General features: G+C 45.1%; 1 protein-coding gene across 1 annotated transcript in view; it reads right to left on the reverse strand.

Moving 5' to 3' along the window:
• Nucleotides 1-22453, reverse strand: part of LOC114043222 (collagen alpha-1(XXVI) chain-like) — a 266331-nt gene that overhangs the window by 91583 nt on the left and 152295 nt on the right. The window contains 1 exon segment of the mRNA XM_027862255.1: nt 9608-9718. Coding sequence (XP_027718056.1) covers nt 9608-9718 — 111 coding nt within the window.

A 22453-nucleotide genomic window follows, 5' to 3' on the forward strand; every position in this document is an offset into this window, starting at 1 on the left:
GTCACCATTTGTCTAATCTTTCACATCAAAACCTTGGTATTGTTCCTAGAAATGCGAGAGGAAAGAGTCTATCATTTTTCAAGTCCTATTGCCCACTTGCTGAGAGCTGCAAGATACCTGAGAGCCATTCCTCTCATTCTAGTCCCCTGGCTGCCACCAGGGAACAGGCCCTCATTGGTGGCCCGTGTGCCCGTCATCATCTTCTAATGAGAGATCTTCCTACCCAAAGTATATCCTCTAGTCTGCTCTGTTCACCAATGCTTGATTAATGTTCCTCATGCAGAGATCTGGTCAGCGTGGCCTGGGGTGTCTAAATTCTGCCTGACCATTGGGGAAGATGGGAGAGCAGAGGACTGGACTGATGTTGCTGTAAGCTCACGGAGTTTTTCTGTATAATCTTTTTAAAGGAGTCTTTGGGGCTCATATATAGAGAGAGGGGGACAGCACCTGGGATGGAGGTGAAGGATGGTTGGTATCTATGGAAAAATAGGGGAAGGTATCCAAAGCCCATGGGTCCAAGGGAGCATCAATAGGTACAGTATCACTGATGAGTACAGGATGAAAGTCAAGATAGAGCTTTGGTCTGGGAAGAAAAGCTAACCTATGAGGAGGAGGCTGGGGACCTGGCACCAGAGAGGCTTTGGTGGGCTGGGCCAGAGATGAAAGCCTGAACAGGTGGGAGAAGCAATTCCAGCATCAAGAGCAGAGCCAAGCTGAAAAGCTGGCTAGGGATGTTTCTGTTTAGAAATGAAAGAAGGGCCAAGTGAGGAAGAGATTAAAATTCCCAGGAGCCAGAGTCTGGAGGTATCCAGATCAGGAGGGAGAAAGCGTCTAAAGCAGGAGGATGGAGATGGGTTTGGGACTCAGAGAGGTAAGAGGCTTTGTTATCTAGAATGTAAGCTTCTGGATGGCAAGAGATTGTTTTCATGTCTTTTGTATCCCCCCCCCCCCCAATCCCGCAACACACACACCTAGCATAGGGCTTGGAACAGAGTAGGTGTTTCATACATGGCTGTTGATTATGGATTGACCTCAGGACCATGAGTGGAAAGGAGGACGCTTCTCTAAGTCCATATTCAGCAGTCTAAGGCAACCGAGTGAGTACAACTCGCCATACTGTTTACTTCCAAGTCTATTTCAGTCTGTCAGTAAACATTTATTAAGCACCTACTGTATACTAGGCACTGGAGATACAAAGAAAGGCAAAAGACAGTTACTGCTCTCAAGGAGCTCACAATCCTCTTTTGGGGATTTGCTTCTTTCTTCCCTCCCCATCCTCTACCTTGTGTCAGAGGTAGGATTTGAAGCCATATCACCGGGTCTGCTGGTTCCCGGGCCTGCCATCTTTGTACTGTATCATGAAGCCCTGAGCTGGGCCAAGTGATTTGTGAATGAACAAATTCTTCTCCAGGCTGCTCTCAGACTTTCCCTTGGAAGCTCACTCTGGACTTGACCCATTGGAGGGAGCCTCTCCTCCTGCAACCTCTCCCTCTGATCAGCTGGTTCCTTTCAGAACCTCAGAACTAACGTAGGCCTTTGTTCTCACATGTACTTTCCACGTGGTCCCTAGTGTTCTGGTTATTTGCATACATTTCTTAGCTCTCAGCTCCTTAAAGCAGGCACTCGGTTATACTCTTCTTAAAATTCCTCAAAATTCCTGATATTTACTGAACACAAATGAAATGCTCAATAAATATTATTTAAATGAATAAATCATCTAAAAAAAGGCAGCTGGGTGGTACAGTGAAGAGAACCGAGTTCAAATCCAGCCTCAGACACTTGCTAGCAGTGTGACCCTGGAGAAGTCACTTAATTTCGGTCTCAGTTTCCTCATCTGTAAAATGGGGGTGACAGCACTTACCTCCCAAGGTGGTTGTAAAGATCAAATGCAATCCCATTTGTAAAGCTCTTTGCAAACCTCAAAGCTCTACAGAAGCACTAGATACTATGATATGGAAATGCTCCATGTTTGCTGATCTTTGTCCGGGCCATGATAGATATTTTTTTAAATGCCCCTGAGTCAGGGACCCGATGGGCTTACCTACCAGCAAGCTGACTGTGCTCCATTTTTCACGTGGACTTTGGGGAATCTACTTTGTCTGCTCAGGGACCTTTTTGGCTGACTTTAGAGTCCTTGGCTATGAATCTTCTAGATCAGAGGAGCTTCCAAAGAACTGAACTCCAGACAGGCGATTTTCCATCTTGTAGGATCATAGATTCGCAGCTGGAAGGGACCTCAGGGTTCCCCGAGTTCAAGCCTCTCACTTTAGAGTGGAAGGAGCTGAGCACTAGGGAGGTGAGTGAGCATTAGAGGGAGGGCCAGCAAGCAAAATAACCCCTTCCTCTGATTCAGGAGCCAGGGCTTTTCCCACTAAGCCACACAAACACTACGTGTTGTCCAGCCCAACACAAGCATCAGACATTTTAATGATTCTGGGATGTCCCCAGCAATTAAATGACACCCAGGTGGAAGGGAAAGGGGGAAAGGCCCTTTGGGTTAAAGTACTTCATTTCCTGACTGATACCTAAACTTGTGTAGAGGTGTCTAGCTTAAGGGAAGGCATCTTACAATTTGTTCAAGGGAAGGGCTTTCAAGTTTTCCAGGAACGCACAGGATTTCATCACAAAAGAAAGAAGTGATCTCGTTTCAGCAGCAGTTTGGATGACTGAGAACACTTGAGAGATGAACTCTACATATGTTTTATCTTTAAAGGTTCAGTAATTTCAACTACTTTTCTTGGGCTGGCTCTCCGGTTTCGTGTTGTTAATCTTAAATTATTGTTTGAAGATAACTCAGCCCTTTTTCCTCTTCCAGAAGAAAATCATAAATGTCTATATGGTCCAGGAGAGCCTGGAGAGTGACTTGTTTCATGCTGAAAGATGACACCAACCATAACAGAAAGGGCTCTTCCCATCTGAAACAAGCTGTAAATTTGGTATCTCCTTGGTGATCAGTATTTCACTGAGAAAGAATTCCTTTAACAAGATTCCAAGCCCAAAGCCAAGGTCTCGGGGGCAGTAAGTACAGTCAGGCTGAGTGGCCGAGGAATGTTGGGGCTCCATGTGGAGATAGTGATTTATTCACCTCTACAAAGTCTCCTTTCCAGGGATAGATTCTGGACACTGGGAAAGGGCTACGAATGCCAGTGACCTGGAACTCTGGATGGAATCCTCAGCCCTGGCCAGTGTCAATAACACTTAGCAAAGATAACATGATGTGAAGAGCTCTGGGCTGGCTGCTCAGGGAGGCCATGGGTCCTCCAGGAGCAGTTCACAGGCTCGTTTTCAAAGATGGCAGGGGTAGCAAAGAAGCCTTGCTGCTTCTGGAAGTGAACCCAAATTGGAGCAAAGGGAGGAAGGTGATCCTCCTGGCATTCAGGACTATTAGAGACCTGAAGCTGTGGGCCAAGGAGAAGATGGCATATCTGTCTCTAGAGACCTTGAAGAAAAGCAGCCTCACTCACTCACTCACCCAATGTTTCTTGGACATTGGCTGAATCACTGTCACGGTTTAGGCCCCTCATTGCTTCCTTGCTAGAATACTTCCACATTGGTGTCCCAGCCATCTGTCCTTGACATTGTCAGGAATTTTCCTAAAGGATCCTTCAGACCTTATTACACTCCCTTTCCCCCTTACTCAAAAATCTTTACTGGCTTCACACAGCTCATTAAACAAAGCACAAATATCTTGGTGTAACATTCTAAGCCTTCCACCTCCGGGCCCCAACCTTTCCTTCCAGGAACATCCACCAGTATTTCCCCCCCAGGTGCCTCACTATGTTCTATTTAGACCAACCAGGCTCTCCCACTTCTCTAAGCCCATTCCATGCTTTGCTTTCTCCCTCCATTTGCTGACCTGATCCCTTCTGCATAGAATGCCCTCGTGAGAAAATGGCTTCTTTCCTCCATCAAATACATTTCCAGAGAAGGAAGCCCGAACACAGAATCAAAGCATCAGAGGTTATCAGTGACACCTAATGAAGTAAACATACTTTGCAGGAGGAAAAGTTCCTTGTACTGTCTTAGAGAACACTGAGCTTCCTAAAACTCGGACTGTTCCCAAATGGGGTGAATATGACTTGACTGACTATCCCCGTCACCTTTTCTAGTGCCTGGGTGGGAAGAGAAGTTTAGCAGGGGCACATCTGGCCCACCTCCCTCAGGCAGTCTTAGACAGGTTTACACAGGAGGAAAACAGCTCTCTACCTATGGGGCTAACACGGTTACACTCAATTCAACAAGCATTCACTAAATATCTACCGTGTGTGCGGGGTGATGGGCTCAGTGCTGGGGGTAGAAAGACAAAGATGAAGCAACCCCTGCCCTCAAGGCACTTACGTCCACTGGGGGAGATAACACATACATGGATGAGTAAATATAAGGCCATGTGAGGAGGGAAAGAGCAGGAACTACACCTTATTTTTGAGGAATGAGAACTTTCAAGCTGGAAGGGAACTTTTTATTTTGCCTTTCCTGTTAATTCCACAGAAAACTGTTGAAATCTAACTTTATTATGGCTAAATTAAGTGAAGAAATAAAACAAATCAACAAATAAATAAGTAATTAGCATTCATGTAGCACCTTGAGGTAGGAGCTATTATTATTCCCATCCTTTGGTTTGAGAAACTCAGGATAAGTGAGGTCAAGTGGCTTGCTCAGTCACATGGGTAGTAAGTGCCAGAGGCAAGATTCGAATTCAGATCTTTTGGCCTCGGAGTCTAGCATTCTAACCACTGCACCACGGAGCTGCCTCATTACCCCAGCCAAACCTCAAATACATGAATCCTTCATCAAACATGGGTGCTAACACCAATGATCTCAGTGCCACTTTATCTTCCAAGTGGTGGCCTGGGGCCACCAGTGTAATTGGGATTCTGAGCTAGAGGGGCAAGGCCAGAAGACTCTGGGAAGCATAAGGCCAACTGATCCCAAGCCAGAACAGATGAGAGAAAAGCGATCCCAGATGGAGGGTGGGAGACCGGAGTAAAGGCACCCACAAACTGTGAAGAACAAGTTCCACTTGTTTTTCACGGGTCACCGACTTCCTCGTTTACTGTGTGTTGACTGAGAACGAGCATAATTGGCAATTTATCTTAGTCTCCCTCTGGGGCATCTATTATTCTCAGTCAACGATAGAGTTTTAGTCCATTGTGGGAATCAGTTACAAGGTCACTGCTGTCCCTTTCACTAGAGGAGGATGGATTTGCAGAAGAGAGGGGAAGTCCCAGCACATGTGACTGTAATCAAAACTACAGCCTCATCCAGGAACTGCCCTGTGTCCATAAGGGGCATGTAAGGAAACCCCACATCTCAGGCCGCAAGACCAAAAGAATAATTCCAAAATAGGTTTGTTTTACAGAGAAAATCTACAGTCACCTGACCTCAGGATCATGGTCAAGTTCACCAGAAACCTGTGACTATGACTCGTCCTGCCATTAAAGAGACGGGACCTAAATGAAGGCTTAACCAGTGACAATAAAGCAGCTACCCAAAAAGCAGATGAATTGCTAAGGAGTCTGACAACTCCCTGGCATTTCCAAGTGTAATGCCCTGCTGACACCTCGGAAGCCTTTGGAGATCACTGACAAACGAAAAGGCCTCACGTTCCACAGCTGAGATTACAGGAGCCGGCTCTCTCCACCAGACGGTGAGCTCCTTGAAAGCAGGGACTTTTCTGCTCTCTCCGTATCCTCGGCCTTAAGCCCAGTTCCTGGCACACAGCAGGAACTCAATGAATGCTAGTTGACTGATCAATTGTAGACAGCTTTCTCTGTGAACTACACCATGCCAAGGGTGGCTATCCACAGAAACAAGTTACTCCTTACTTTCTCACTACCCGGTGCTACCATTTCTTGGCCTCCAACCTTCAATCACTTTGAAGCCACTGAAGCATCAATTCTAAGAGTCATGAAGGCTTGCCTCGCTTGGGCCCTCCCATCACACTCCAGGCAAGCACCATCTGCAGCCACTTCCATTTCCTCACGGCCTAACTTGTCCCTGCCCGGCACTTTCCAGGTTTGGACAATGGTGACCTACTTGGACCCACTCATCAGTGATTGACATACTCCCACCCCCATCATACTCACACCATTTGCGATTCTGAATGCCTGCTTGCTGAAGTTCAAACACTGTTCTGTATCTTCCACTGACTGCTCCCTAATTCCCATTCCCCTCAGCCCAATTCCCAAGCCCAATCTCCTTCTCTAAAGCCACTTAACCCCTCCATTGAGCTCCATGGGACGCCTGCTCTGTAGATAACAACCTAGATTTCACTTTAGAGGTTCTCCCTTCTCACTCCCTCCATCAACTTCCCAGGGACGCCATCTTGGTTTTGGACAGCTCTAACTGATTTATATCAAGCAAAACTCTGCACCGCTATCACTTCCACCACGTTCCAAGTTTTGCCCTCAGGGTCCAAATAAGCTCCAGTGAGCTCCACTCCTCTTCCACTACAAACTCCCTGGAGCCCTAGCTCCAAGTCCTGCCCCTGCCACTTCCTGCCTGGGTCACTGGGGGCAGGTCACTTCAGCCTTCCGGGCTCCAGTCTCTCTCCTCTCCACTTCACCCTTACGCAGCAGCCAGACTGATCCTAAAGCACAGGTGGGACTGTGCCAAACCTCTGCTCAGGAAGAGGCAGTGGGTTCCTTCTGCCTCCAGCGTAAAACACAAGATTCAAAGCACGTCACAATCTGGCTGCATCCTTACCTATGAGGCTGTCTACACATTATGCCCACTGGGACATGTTATGGTCAAGCCAGATTGACCTCCTTGTTGTTTTTCCTACATGACCTTGCATCTCCCACCTCAGTGTCTTTGCATAGGCTGTGCTCTGTTCCTGGAATGCTCTCTCCCCTCTGCAGTTCTGCCTCCTGGAACCTCAGACTCCCTTCAAGGTTAAGCTCAACCCTCACTTCCTCCAAGATGCCTTTCCTTATTCCCCTCCTTGTTGTACTTCCTTCCCCAAACAAACAAAAAAATAAAAAAGTCAAGCCCCCTCAACACTATGTATTTTATTTATATACATATATGTATTTATTTTTTATATTTACCTACCTGTGAATATGCTGCATCCTTCCAGATGGGTGTGAGCTCTCTGAGGACAGGGACTATTTCCCTATTATCTCTGTATCTATCCCCAGTGTCCACCACAGTGCCTGGCACATAGTAGGCACTTTAAAAATGCTTGTTGATTAATAGACAAATCTCATTCTCTCTCCCCCCTTCTGTGCCTCTGTCACTCTTCCTCTCCCTTCCTTTTTCTCTCCCCTGCCCCTACCTGCTCTCTCTTTCTCTATGTCTTGATCTCTCTCTCCCACCCTCTTTCTCTCTGCCTCTGTCTCTCTCTCTCTTCTCCCCATCCCCACACCTGTTTTGACCTACTGTAGACTTCTAAGTTTTGCCTTTGGCCATCCTGCAATGATGACAGGCCCACAGGCCTTCCTTCTCTGCCTCTTACCAACAAAACTGATCCCTTGTCATGGAGGGAGGACAGAAAATTGCCTACCCCTTTCCTGGTAGGCTTCACATCCAATCCTGTCCCCCAACAATGGAGATGGTTTTGGGGGGACGAAATAAAGAGAAATCCATGGGGTATCTGGCTATACTTCTGTAAGCCAGGAATCACATAATTTATTATCTCAATGGCAATGCTGCTGGACTCATTACCAACTAGGACAGTTTGGGGAAAGAGAGAAGCAATTATTGCTACAGAAGTTTATTTTCTCCTTTATTTTTTAGAAGAGCACAAACAAAACAAAAGATTCAGATCTATATAATTTGCTAGATATTAATGATATGGTCAAGTCAAATCAGTTGGCATTTATTAAGCACCTACTATGTGCCAGACACTGTGCTAAGCACTGATAAAGTACAGTATTCACAGAATACTGGAGCTGGAAGGGATCTGAGAGGTTATATAGTTCATTTATACATTTTACACATGAGGAAATTTAGGCCCAGTGGGAGATGTGACTTGCTCAATGTCCCACAATGAGCTAGTGGGTGGCTTCAGAACAGATGTCACGTTGGCTGCCATGATCCAGGACGCTTTCTGTAAACATTCGTACTTTTTACTTCATAATTTAAAAAAACCCAATGGGGCTGTCCAAAAAAGAGCTTATGTTCAGACCATAAAGAAGACCATTATGGATAGGGAATAAATAATAAATAGTTAGAAAGCGACTCATATGTTCATTTCATTGATTTACCTACTTCTAAGCAGGATTAGATCCAATTAATTTCAGACAGATATCTGTATATTCCATTTACTCAGTCATTTACTTATTCATTTATTCATTCGTTCATTCAAAGTATTGTTGAATTTAAGGTTAGAAACTTAGGAATCATCTAGTCTCACTCCCGTATTTCCCAGCTGTGGTCCAGAAAGTAAAGTCCTTTGTGACCTTGTATAAGGTCACACCTAGGCAATAAGGGGCAACGAATATTTATTGAATACCTACTATGTGCAAAGAATTCTGTTATGCATTGTGGTGCTGCTGCTGGTGGTGGAGATGAAGGCTAGGTTTATAAAGCTGAATGAGACACTATCTCTTGTTCTCAAAAAGTCTGTAACCTAGTTAGGGAAACATTGCTGGAAAAGGGAGTGGGGTGGGGTGGGTACTACCTATACCTGGATTTAACAGTCATATATTAAATTATTTACAGAGGTCCCTTCTATTGTTCATACTTAATAATACACTCACATATAATAGCAGAAATAAGGCCTGGTATAGTCTGAAAGCCATAACAAAGCTATGTTCTATGATATAGCTTCAGAAACTGACCCCCACCTAACCTGCAGGAAACATATGGGGGTTGGACAAGCCCCCAGATGCTGAGTGGATTTGGCAGAAAGCCTAACGCAACCAAGTAAAATGAGTTAGTTGGGGATGGGTAGATAATGGCCTTCATCAGAATGAGGATCAGAGAATACCTTAGTGTAATCTATCAAATTTGAAAGGCAAGAGATAATCTCAATAAATATTTCCAAGTCCTTCCCTCTCAGCAAGGATGCAGAAGCGGACATTATGAAAGCACAAACTCTTAAAATAACTCGAGGAGCCTTCTCCTCTTGTCTCCATCGCCATAAGGTGACAGAGGAGCAAATCTTCTCAAAGAAGAGTGCGGAGCAAACACAGTGTTGAGCCAAAGTCCTTCTGCTGGTTTTAAAGCTGAGCAAAGAAGGTTTCTAGCCAAAGGGACTGTGGCCCACCCTGTTTTTCATTTGTTGGCTTCCAATTCAAGGGGGCTTTTCTCCCTGGTCCCCACCTTATGAAGGGACTAATATATAATTAAGTCCCTCCCCCACCACACCCTGATGATACTGTAGCTGGGGCGGGACTGGAGCACTTCCCATGATCCTTCTGGTGATACACGTCTTCTAGTAAGGGGCCAGGGCACATGCCTTGCCAAAGTGGCCTGAGCATAGGTCCATCTTCATGGACAGTACTTGCCTCCCAGGAGGAGGATAAGAAAGAACTCAGGTTCTGGGATTGAGGCCAACCTGCCGGTGCCCACTATTCCTTCCCCCTCTATAACCAACCTGCTACAGTCCTTCTAGAAGGTCTCGCACTTATCTTCTTTTCCCCACTTACGATGAAGTTCATACCTGACACACTGTATGTCTTGGGGGATTGGGACATCATGATTGTCTCTGTTCCTGCTACTGTTGGATGTAGGTGATATGGATGTCCACGGGGAGAATGGACAGAAAACTGGCCTGAAAATGAGAAAACAAAAGGCACAATTTCTTCCCCCTCTAGTGTTAATGTTGTTATTGCTATTTTTAATTTGTGATATAAATTCACACTACCTTGTGAGTTTTTAAATATGTTAGAAAGATACAGATAGTACATCAAAAGCACCGGAAGGCTCTCGGCGGATGCTTGAGCATCAATTATTTAAAAAAAAAGTCTTAACACACATATACACACACAAAAGAAGCCATAAAAATTTACCTCTTGCTTTATATGTGACTGGCATGTTGACTCTTTTGTGAAATGTGCTCTCAGTTCAAAGACTGCTGTTAAGAACTAGGACAGTGGACTATGAAGTACTTCGACAATCAAACCCTAGTCAGTGTTTTATTTAATGTACTCTCAAATAGTTCAGACTAATTTAAATAAATTTTCCAAATTAAAAAAAAAGTCACGTTACTATTTTTCTTGAAGTAGACACACTATGACTTGTCATATATTTAAAACCTGCCTTCTCAAATGAGTATTATTACAATTTGACTAAATAAGCAACAGGTCATGGTTGTAATTTTAGGGAGAGTAGGAAAAACAGCTTTAGTATTACAGAATTATAGAAAAGCTTAGAGATCATCTCTAGGCAAACCACCTGATTTTACAGACAAGAAAACTGCGGCCCAGAGAATCTGGCAAAAGAACGTGTCCAAAGGTCATAGTGTGGCTGAGGTGGGACACGACTCATAAACTCCTAATGCTGGATTCCCAGACAGGTGTGAGGGGGTGGAGTGAGAAGACTATAAAAAGTAACCAAAACATCTGAAATGTAAGGAAATGTGTCATTTTTTAAATAAATGATGAAAAGGAAGAGGAAAGATTTTGTGCATATAACTAAGAGACAGGACTCTGATTCTAAAAGTTCACCTAGAACCTCTGGGAATTGAAGTAATAATACATGGGCATGTTCACATACACACGTGTGTAATGTTGTCATCAAATGACTTAACCAAAGGATGGCTACCAATTACAAGTTGTTTGAAAAGCGTCTTGTACATTCTGTACAGATGGGCATTTCTCTTCTGAAACACATGGAACCTATTCTAAACATTCAATGCCTAAATCAGTCAGTCAATAAGCATTTATTAAGTGCCTACAGTATGCCGGGTATTGGACTAAGCCCTAGAGTTACAAACAAAGGCAAAAGGCAATTTCTGCGCTTAAGGAACATGCCTGCCCCAACAGGACATACACAGGTTGAGTTGGAGGTGATGAGAGGGTTGTGGTGGCTCCACGAGATGAGAGAAGGAGGCATAGACCAGAGATGTTATGAAGGCAGAAGGAGCAGAATGTGGCAACTGACTGGACATGGGGGAGAGCATGAGAGGGTGCAGAGTGAGGGTGACACCTAGGCTTGCGCTGGGTAACTGGGAGGGTGGTATCTCCCTCCACAGTAATAGGCAAGTTAGAAAAGTAGAGGGTTCGAGGGGGAAGAAAAAGATTCCAGAGAAGGAAATGACAAACCACTCCAGTATCTCTGCCAAGAAATCCCCAAACAGGGTCATCAAGAGTCGGGCATGGCTGAAATGACAACAACAAAATAATGTGTTTGGCATAAGATACTTGTAACAAGATTGACAAGTTACCAGTGGCCAGACCTCTCAGGCACAGGAGGCTCTGGGAGCAGTCTTGCTCTTGGGAAAAAATAAACCCAAAGGTGATTCTGCAAACCTGATCCACTTGGACAGTAAAAGGCAGGCCCAAAGCTGTGACCTCCTTGTGACCAGCAGATTTTTTTCAGCTCCTTTTCCCCTCTGATCCTGGAAAGATTTCAGAAATCCAGATACTCTTTATGCTTAGCCTCTTCCAAAATGATAAGGCCTTATTAGGAGTTTTATGAGGCATGAGCAGGTGTTTATAGCCAGGTTTCCTACCATTGATCACATGCATTCAGTCTGGCAACTTTAAGAAAAAAGTAAAGAATATTAAGTTTCCAAACTCTAAAAGAGCAGATACTGATACTATGCCAAGGAGACTAGAAGAGTGATTATGAGGTGTGCCGCAAATGAGCCGTCATCAGGGGAGCTGGAATATCTTTGTAGATAATGAGCAGTTTCCCTGGCCTCTTCCTGAACCTCCAGCCCCACACCACTACCCTGGAGTTGACTGCTTCTCTGCCCTGACTAAGCCTCACTGCAACAATGCTGCAGCTCCCACCCCTGCGGTGCAGGGATCAGACAGGAAACAGCTTCCATGGCGGGACTAGACCTAAGCCAGCACCTGAGGCTCACAAATCCCACCTTTCACTTCCAGGACCAAGCCCAGAACCAGATCCTCTGATAGCAGAACGTTCGACATCAGGACAACAGCTCCGGGTACCATATTTCTTGCCATAAGGCCTAATCTCCCCTCTACCTTGGAGTTTCTGAAGGTGACGGATGCCATCCTCTGCCATTCACAAGACTCTTGGGTGGGGGGAGTCCAAATCACAAGGCATACATTCCAATCCTAGACTAGAAAAACCACTACTTCTTGCTGCCCTGATCTTAGTGACAGGACAATCGTCGTCTAAACAAAAACCAGGCTCCCTTCCTCTGCTATCACTCCCTAGTCCCTCATCCCAATCTACACCTCACCCTTCACTTTCTCAAGTTCTTGCCCAAGCTTTGCCTTCCATATGCATTATAAATGACAATTCTAATTGAAACATATTTCATTTGAGATGTTTATATGACATCCAGTTTGGAGTGTCTACTAGGCAGCTGATGATGGGGAAGAAAGACTCAGGCTAGCTAGGTAAATACCCAATTCATCGACATAGATGAATCTACATAGACGGGGGCTGATGAGGTTACCAAGTGAGAAAAAGTAGAGGAAAGGTCACAAGACAGAGCCCTCTCTTATACTTACACTTAGTGAGAATGACGTGAATGATGACCCAGCACAGGAGGCCAAAGAGTGGTCGAACGAGTAAAAGAATGAAAAGGGAGAAAGATCGTGAAAACCCAATCAACAAAGTTTCCAAGATGAGAAGGTGGACTGTCAGCAGTAACCCTCACAGAGGGGTCAGGAAAAATGCAGACTGTGAAGAGGCCATGGTATTTGGAAAGAACGATTTCTTTTGGGTGATGAAGTTGGGAAACAGACTGCAGAAGGTTAAGAAGAGAGAAAGAGGAGAACGGGAGGCCCTAAGTGTAGATGACAGTCTCAAGAAGTTTGGCTAAGAAAGGGAAGAGAGAAATAAGGTAATAGCTAGTGGACATGGTTAAGAGTAGGAAAACTTGGTCATCTTTGCAGTCATGAAAGGAACCAGGCGATAGAGAGAAAGTGGAAATTAGAAGGGGAGCAATGACAGTGAAGGAACGATCTGGTAGAGAAGACAGGAAGGAATGGGATCAAGTCTACAAGTAGAGTTATTGGCCTTAGTGATGAGAAGAGCTACCTCATGATCAGGGTTCTGATAAAAAGAGGGAACAGTAGGGGATAAAGTCTGAGCTGGTGAGGGGAGGGAGGAGGTAAGAAGAAGATGAGAAGGGGGAGTTCTTGTGACTAATATGGAAATGTGTTTTGCATGACTACACACGTATAACCTACATCGAATTGCTTGCCCTTCTCAATAAGGGAGGATGGGGAGGCAGGAAGAGAGAGAATTTGGAACTCAAAGTTTTAGAAACGAATGTTAAAAATTCCTTTCACATGTAACTGGGGGAAAATAAAATACTAAATAAATTTTTTAAAAAATTAAAAAAAAAGAAGGGGGAATTCTTGGCAGAATGGCTGAATGTTCTCCATAAAGTATTAGGTGAGGTCCTCTGTTGAGAGGATGGGGAAAGGAGATGAGGAGAGAAGGTTTGAGACAGCCATTGTGGAGAGTGGGAAAGCAAACCGGTTGGAAAGGTATAAAATGTTGCCTGGATAACTGGATAACATAGATGTGTAGTGGACCCAATGAACATGGTAATGTGATTCTCTCCAGCTCCATTTAACATATGAGTAGGAGCTTAGGAGGTAGACTGTGGAAGTAATCCAGGGTTGGGGTCTGGCAAGGCATGAAAGATGATAAGACAAAAGAGCAGCAGATTACAATGTAGAAGACTGTATAGAGATGCATTGAGTGGGAAGGGAAGAGAGTGTAGCTAGAGCAGGCATGATGCCTGGGAAAGAACCGAGGACTGGTGGTAAAACTGACAAAAAAGGGAAGTGGTGAGGTGCACAGGCACCAAGGCAGAGCTGCTCAGGCAGCTGATGATGCAGGGTTTGCATTCACCTGGGACATGTAAACATGGGTAAAATTGATATATGAAGCCATAGAAGCAGATGAAATCACCCAGAAAAAGAATATTTTTAAAAGGGAAAAAGAAGGCCCAGAAACAAGCGATACCCATGCTAAAGGCTGAGGAGATTGAGAGGAGAGGTCAGAGAGGTAGGAAGAGGACCAGGTTGAAGCAGTGCCAGGAAAGCTAGGCAAGGAGAGGGCATCTAGGAGGAGGAGGGGGATGATAATAACAAAGGCTAAAGAAGAGGTGAGTAGGATAAAAAGCAGAGAAAAGGCCATCACACACAGCAGGTCAGAGAGTCTGGATAACCTTGATAACAAAACAGCTAAGTTAGAGTCCCTGCTTTGGTGGAGTTGTGGTGGAAAGGAATGACATCTACAGACCTGAATAATACAATGTCAAAGGGTGTGTGAGGGCTGAAACAAGGACAGAGTACTGCGGAAAGGCACTGTGAGTGGGGTGAGGGATGGGGCACCCACCAACATTCAATTACAGAGACACTGTGGAGGTGCTGGGGACACAAATCCATCAGTGAAACAGTCTCTGACCTCAGGGAGCGCATTGCGTTGTGTGGGAGGCCCATACTGGGATCATAGAAGCCCAGGAGTTGTGAAGAGCCCCTCAAAGCTGTCTAGGCCTGGCTCCCCCTAGAACAGAAAACTTCTCCACAATCTAACTGATAAAGGGGGATCCATGATCCAGCCTCTATTCAAAGACCTTTGTCAGCAGCAGCCCTGCCATTTACTCGCTCAGTCGCCATGTCCCACTCTTCCGTGATCTGCTCTTTTCACTGTCTCCAGGCTCTGGCGTTCAGGCCAAGCAGAGTAAGCTCTCCCTCCATGACATCTCTGGCATTGTCTCACACAACTATGAGTGGCCTCCTCTGGAAACCTTCCAGCTGAAGAAGGGGAGGGTAAAGCAACTCTTAACAAGCTCCCTGGTACCCTCTGACTCCAGGGAAAACCACCAAAAAGAACCAGCTGGGCAGCATCTGGAGAAGCTGGGTGGGTTTCTAGTGCATGCACATTCGCATACGTAATGGTCAAACTTCAGCTGAATAAGAATGACATGGGGAATTAGGGCAGGTAATAAATACACGGCCAGGATCACGGCGAGGTAATATACTGGGCTCTCGGTCAACGTGGCCCTCTTAGCGGAAGCAGGCCATACGCCAATTAAGCTGACTCTCCTGTCAGTAACAAATAAAGAGCAACAGAAGCTCTAAAACACCAAGCGGAAGTATTTGGATACTATGCAACAGACCAAGCAATCCACAGACCTGGAGGAAAACTGCAGTTTCATGAATTCTTAAGGATAACATTGGTTGCTGCATTTAAATTCATCTAGACTAGAGGCAGACAAGTTGACATGCCTGGCCTAATTGCCATATTCTGGCTACTTTATTTCTGGATTATCAAATAAATAAATGAATAGGACAAATTGAAGGATCTGGGTAAAAATGACGGGGCCAGGGTAGGTGGTGGGGAAGGGAATGAGACATGGTGGAAAACCCAATTCCTTGTCTGAAATGGTATACTGAAGACTATGAGCTTTGAGGTTAAAAAAAAAAAGCTATCTTTTGTCATTTATATTTTCAGTACACCAAAAGTAAAAAGACATGTGTGACAGTAAAGGAAATCAGAGAAGTATAGTAAAGACAATTCCCTTTACTGAGCCTTCCCCAGAATGAACTCTCATTCAATTGGACAAATATTTCTAAGTGTTTCCTAAGTGCCCGACTCCTTGTTAGATGCCGGGGAGACAAAGGCAGAAAGAAAACTATTTCTGCCCTAGAAGAAGTTATATTCTCCAGGGGGAGAGAATATTGGCACAGGGAGGGCAGGTATGGGGAATGTCATTGTGATCTCATTGGCAAAGGGAACCCCCAGGGGAGGAAATACCTTCAACCAATGCAGGGCAGCACATTCTCTGTGACTGGTAGTCTTGGAGGGTGAAGTGACTCTTTCTCAAAATCACACAGTCAGTGTGTGTGAGAGGTCAAACTAGCTCTTGTTGGCTTTAAGGACAGCTCTCTGCCTCTTGCATACAATTAATATGTGTGTGTCACACACACACCCACCCACCCACACACGCCCCCAAAAAGCGAAGGGGAGGTTGAGCCAGGCTTTGTAGAAAACTGGGGATCCTCCTTACAGAAGGGAGTGCAGTCAAAGGCACAGAGATAGGAGACAGCAGGTCTTGTCTGAGGAACAGCAAGAAGGCTGGTTTGGCTATATCAAAATGTGAAGGGGAGTGATGTATAATAGGGCCTGAAAAGGCCTCTGGAGCCAGGTTGTGGAGGGTCTTAAAGGGCAAATAGAGGAGCTGTATTTGATCCTACAGGGACTAACATGGGAGTGGCAGAGTCAGACCCGTGCTGAGTGAAGGATGGATTGGGGAGGGGAGAGCCTTGAGGCCAAGGAGGCTGAATCTGAGGCCATTTCAGTAATCCAGGAGAGAGGTGAGGAGGGCCTGGTTCGGGCTGGTAGCTAGGGAATTAGAGAGAAAGGGATGTACAGGAGAGACGTCGTCAAGGCAGAAATGCCAAGACTTGGCTGGATTTTGTGGCACAGATTAGAGATGGCGAGGGGGAATGAGATATCAAGGATGATTCCACGGTTGTGAGCCTGGGAAGCTAGAAAGAGGGCGGTGACCCCGACAGAAATGGCCAAGTCTGGAAGAGGGGAAGGTTGGGGAGGAAAGGTCATGAGCTTTGCTTGAAGTCTGAGATGTCTACGTGACATCTGGAGTGAAGTGCCTAACACACGGTTGGGGAAGTGGGACTCAAGCTTTGGAGAGAGTCTGGGGCTGGAAATGTAAATCTGAACCATCTGATAGTCGTTCAGCCATTTAGTCGTGTCCAGCTCTGCTTAACCCCCATATGGATTTTTGTCCATTGGGTTTTCTTGGCAAATTTTATTGAAGTGCTTTGTTGTTTGCTTTCCAGTGTGCCTCCATTTTACAGATGAAGGACTGAGGCAAATAGTAGATGACTTGCTCAGAGTCACACAGCTAGTAAGTGTCTGAGGCTAGATTTGAACTCAGATCTTCCTGACTTCAAGCCAGCACTCTACCCACTGCACCACTTAGTTGCCAACCATCATCTAACAGAGACAGTAATTTAAACTCATGGTCACAAAAAGAGAGCAGGAAAAGGACCCATTACAAAGGTTGAGGGTAGGTAATACTATGGATGATGGACCAGCAAAGGAGACTGAGAAGAAGTGGTCAGGCAAGTAGGAAGAGAATCAAGAGAGAGCAGTATCATGAAATCCTTAGGAGAGAAAGTATCCAAGGAAGAGGGTAGCTGAAAGTGTCAAATGTAGCAGACAGGTCAAGAATGTTAAGCGCCAAGAAAAGATTTGGCATTTTTTAATTTAAAAAATTTTTAATATAGTATTTTATTTTTCCTAATTACATGTAAAGACAATTTTAACATTCTTTTTTTTTTGTTGTTTTTATTGGGGGGAGGGCGGTAATCAGGGTTAAGTGACTTGCCCAGGGTCACACAGGTAGTAAGTGTCTGAGGCTAGATTTGAACTCAGGTCCTCCTGACTCCAGAGCCTATGCTCTATCCACTGCGCCACCTGGCTGTCCCTTAACATTCATTTAAAAATTTTTCTGAGCTCCAAATATTCTCTTTTCTTCCCTCTCTTTCCTTTCCTCCCTAAGATGGTAAATAATTTGATATAGGTTATATATGTGGATTCAGGTAAAACATCTATCCATATTAGTCATGTTGTGAAAGAAGAAACAGACCACCAGAAAAACAACATAAAAAAAAATAAAGTGAGAATAATATGCTTCGATCTGCCTTCAGACACCAATAGTTCTTTCTTTGCAGGTGGATAACGTTTTTCATCATGAGACCTTTTAAATTGTCTTAGATCACTGTATTGCTGAGAATAGCTAAGTCATTCATAGTTGATCATCATACACTATTGCTGTTACTAAGTACAATGTTCTCTTGGTTCTGCTCATTTCACTTTGCATCAGTTCATATAAGTCTTTCCAGTTTTTCTGAATCTGCCTGCTCATAATTTCTTATAGCACAATAGTATTCCATTACATTCATATACCACAACTTGTTGAGCCATTCTCCAAGTGAAGGGCATCCCCTCAGTTTCTATTTCTTTGCACCACAAAAAGAGCTACTATAAATATTTTTGTACAACTAACTCTTTCTTCCCTTTTTTTTCTATCTCTTTGGATAGAGACCTAGTAGTGGTATTGCTGGATCAAAGGATATGCACAGTTTAGTTGCCCTTTGGGCATAGTTTCAAACTGTTCTCCAGAATGGTTGGATCAGTTCATAACTCCACCAACAGTGCATTAGTGTCCCATTTTTCCCACATCCTCTCCAACATTCACCATTTTCCTTTTCTGTCATATTAGTCAGTCAATAGGTGTGAGGTGGTACCTCAGAGTTGTTTTAATTTGCATTTTTCTAATCAATAGTGATTTAGGGCATTTTTTCCTATTACTATCGATACCTTTGATTTCTTCTTCTGAAAACTACCCGTTCATATCCTTTGACCATGTATCAATTGGGGAATGGATTGTCGGTCACTTTGGAGAGAGAAGTTTCAGAGGAATAACGAGGCTGGAAGCCAGGTTGTGAAAACATGAGAAGTGAGAGGTGAGCAAGTAAAGGTGATGAGTATAGACTGTTTTTTTTTTCTAGGAGTTTGGCCAAGAAAAGGAGGAAGGGAGCAAGTATATATTAAATGCTTACTGTTTGCCACGCACTGTGCTAAGCACTTTACAATTATTATCTCATTTTATCCTCACAACAACCCTGTGAGGTAGATGCTATTATTAGCCACATTTTGCAGTTGAGGAATTTGAGGGAGACAGGTTAAGTGACTTGCCCATGGTCACACTGTTAAGAAGTGCCTGAGGTTAGATATGAACCCAAGGTCACCCTGATCTCAGACCCAGTGCTCTATCCAGTGTGTCAATTAGCTACCTAGTGAAGTAGGTGAGAGGAAAGACATAGGACAGAAGCATGTGGGGACAGTAGGATCTCATATATCATTTTTAAGGATGAGGAGATAAGCATTTTGAAGGCGAAAAGGAAGGAAACAGTAGATGGGGTGAGACTGAAGATTAAGAGAGAAGGGACAATTGAGGGGGCAATCTGCTGGAGAAGATGGGAGGGAATGAGATCAAGGGCACATGTAGAGTGGCTAGCCTTGACAGGAAGAAGGGCCACCTCATTATAAAGACTGGTAGAAAGTAAAAAAGGAGATAGAGGATGATGTCAAGGGGTTCTGAAGTGAAGAGAAGTGGGAATTCATCACTGACGAGCTCAATTTTCTCAGTAAAGAAAGAGTTCAGGTCTTCGATTGTGAGATGGACCATGGGGAGATTGAAGAAGAGAAGGTTTAGAACAGCTTCAGTGAGAAATGGGAGAAGGAATCTATTAGGGAGGAATAAAAAGATTGTATTGCTGCAGTGAGGGCAGGGCCTAGTTGAGGTTAGATAACAGAAATCTGCAGTGGTTTGGTTGCTACATGATTCCTCAAGCCCCATTCGGCACCAAGTTCAAAGAGTGGACGTCTACTCTTACCGATTTTATTTGACTTAGTCATTGAAGTTCCAGCAACTTCAAGAAGACAATTCTTTTTCAATGGGTTCGTGGTGATACTGTGACAGTGGCGACCCTGGTTAACAATCAAGCACAGCTTCTGTGAGTCCATGACAGATGAATTCCACCCTAGGAGGAGTAAGTCCAGCTGCTAAGTACTAAGGACCATTAAAGGAAACAGAGTGAAAAAATCCTCAAGGCCAGAGCCAGCCCAAAGAACATGCAAAGGGAAGCCACATCAACCTCCACTTTCCATTTTAGCATGAATTATAAGACACTTAAACCCCTTCCTCCTCTGAGGGGCCTTGGTGGAGGGAAAATGGCATCCTTTTCTGCAAGTACTTGAATCGTCAGGGAGCAAGTGGAAGTGGAAGGGTTCCAGCACACAGGCCATCATCCATCTGCGGATAAGCAAGGGCTCTGCCTTATGCCCATGGCTGACCCAGTTCAAGGCTTCAGGCCAGTAAAGGAATGCCAAATATCCTAGGAAGGACCAAGGAGGCACAACCAGCTCTCTCCTTAATCCTGTAAATCCCTATCTGCTCAGAGCCTTCTCCTCCCACCTTCCACCTTTGGCGGAAGGTCTGGCCAACTTAAAGCAACCATGCTTGTCTAAAGGCTGCCTCAACCGCTAGTCGACTGTTCCTCTAAAGGAATTGGGTCCAGATGAACATACAAATAACCTAAATCCATCAGCTTGGGCAGGAACACGGCATTCCAACATATCTCAATAAAGGAGCTTTCTTGGGAGGCACCGAGTGGTTTATTAAAGAATCCTTATTCGTTAAACTTCTTTAATTGTGCTACTTTCCTCCCCAGGGCTCCACAATCGACGTGCTACAAAACCACAAAGCCTTCACAATCAGTCTAGCATGATTGAAATGATGCCTCAGAGGGATGCACAGAGCAATTTCTCTAATGGCTAAGGGAATCACTCAGGGCCATTCCCTGATTCCTCCAAGCCACTGTCCAAAGAGGACTGTGAGAGGCAGAGACCTGGCCTGGAAACATTTATAATTCTGCTGCAGAGAAACACACCAGGCCTTTGATTAGCAGCCAGAACACACTCCTTTCCAAGTCAAAAGAATAAAATAAAATATTTAGCAAAGCGATTCCCCTACCCTCCCAGCCCCCATTTTAATGTGGTTTTCAGCACCGGTTTATTGTCATGCAGCCTTCTGCCCAGAAAACATATGCCTGCAATATGTGTGTCACAGTCTAGTCCTTAAAGGGAAGGGATAGCCTTTTTATTGGAGGGAGCTGGGGGGAGGAAGAAAGAAAACACTCAGCCTTCCAAGTTTTGATCAGTTATCTTACTCCTTCTCGAGTCAATGCCCTCTTTGAGGGCGAGGCTGATGGGATGGGTTGAAAGAGTGACAGACTTTGTCAGAATGGGTCAGTCTTTAGAAGGAGGGGGACCAAGGGACAGCCCACATTTTTACTTTTGTTCTCCTAACTGTGCCCTCACCGTGTACAAAGTCAAGGAGGGTTACTCTTCTCTTTGGGGGAATTTAGACCTGGTTGAATGACTAGATTAAAATAAGTTGCAACAAATGGAGTGATACCTGCTTGGAGGGGGCTCCTCAGGAATGCCACGAGGACCCTTCCTGGCTCTCTCCTGCTCTACATCTTTCTCAGTCCAACACAATAAACACTTAAGCACCAAGAACTGCAAGGCGCTGCGCTAGACGTTAAGGCTACAAGGACAAAAGCAGTCCCTATGCTCCGGGAACTTAGGTTGTACCGGGATGATGCAACATATAACACATACACAGAGAAGTGCACAGTCCAGGGGTGGGGGCCCTGCGGCCTCGAGGACGCAGTTCAAGTGCAGCTGCACGTGAGGACCTAGAGGACCACACGTGGCCTGGAGGTCACAGGTTCCCCACCCGTGGCGCACACCAATGATAACAAAGTCATTGCAAGGGGAGATGTTGGAGCTAGAGAAAACTCGGGGGGGGGGGGGCTCATGACAACAGTTCTGAAGAGTCTGAAAGAGGAATCCAATGTGTTCTGCCTGGCTCTGCATGACAGAACCAGGAACACCGGGGTGAGCGCTGCAGAACAAACGTTTTCACTTGAGGTGAGGAAGAACTTCATAAAAACTGGGTCTAGCTGGCAATTGGACGGGCCGCTTCAGGAGCAGCACCGTCACTCAGTACAGTGCTTAGCAAATGCTCATTGACTTCCACGGCCACTTTTTGGGAGGGCTGTCGGTGTGGTTTCAGATTGGAAAAGGCCGAGCCAGAGACCCTCTGATTTCCAGTTCTGTGACTGGGAGAAAGAAGAGGCTGGACTAAGGTGGCCCTTCCTGCTCTGACGATTTCTGATTCCATGTTTCTAAGATCACCTTTAAAGAAACATTTAGCAGGAAGCACAAAATGCCATTAGATCACAGATCTGGAGCCAGCAGAGACCCCAGGGGCCATTTAGCCCCTCATTGTAGAGATCAAGGCAATAAGCCTCAGCATGGTGAAGCGCCTTACTCCAGGTCACACAGTGAGAATTCAAACCCAGGGCTTCTTCCTCTACATCTTCGACACCATGTGGCTTCCCACAGCAAGCAGCTACACATACCCCTCTTCTCCTAAATACAGGCTGCCAAATGGCCAATGGAGAAAGCAATGGATCTGAGGTTTGACTCTTCACTCTGCTGCTTAAGCATCTGGGAGATCTTGGGCAAGACATATAAACTCTGGGCCTCCATGTCCTCCCTCTCCTCTGCCCTCTACCCCAACCTAAATGGATTTTGGTCAAATAGATTATACAACGTCCTGCTTCATATATTACTGCCCCTCCTACCTTCTCTCCTCTTTACTGCTTTTCCTTTTGCAATTTCTTTCCTCTGTCTCTCCTGTCTCTTTCTCTTCTCTGTGTCTGTATCTCCCCCCTCTCAGTTA

This window comes from Vombatus ursinus, unplaced genomic scaffold (genome assembly GCF_900497805.2).
Source record: "Vombatus ursinus unplaced genomic scaffold, bare-nosed wombat genome assembly UNPS02014768.1, whole genome shotgun sequence".
Lineage (NCBI taxonomy): Eukaryota > Metazoa > Chordata > Mammalia > Diprotodontia > Vombatidae > Vombatus > Vombatus ursinus.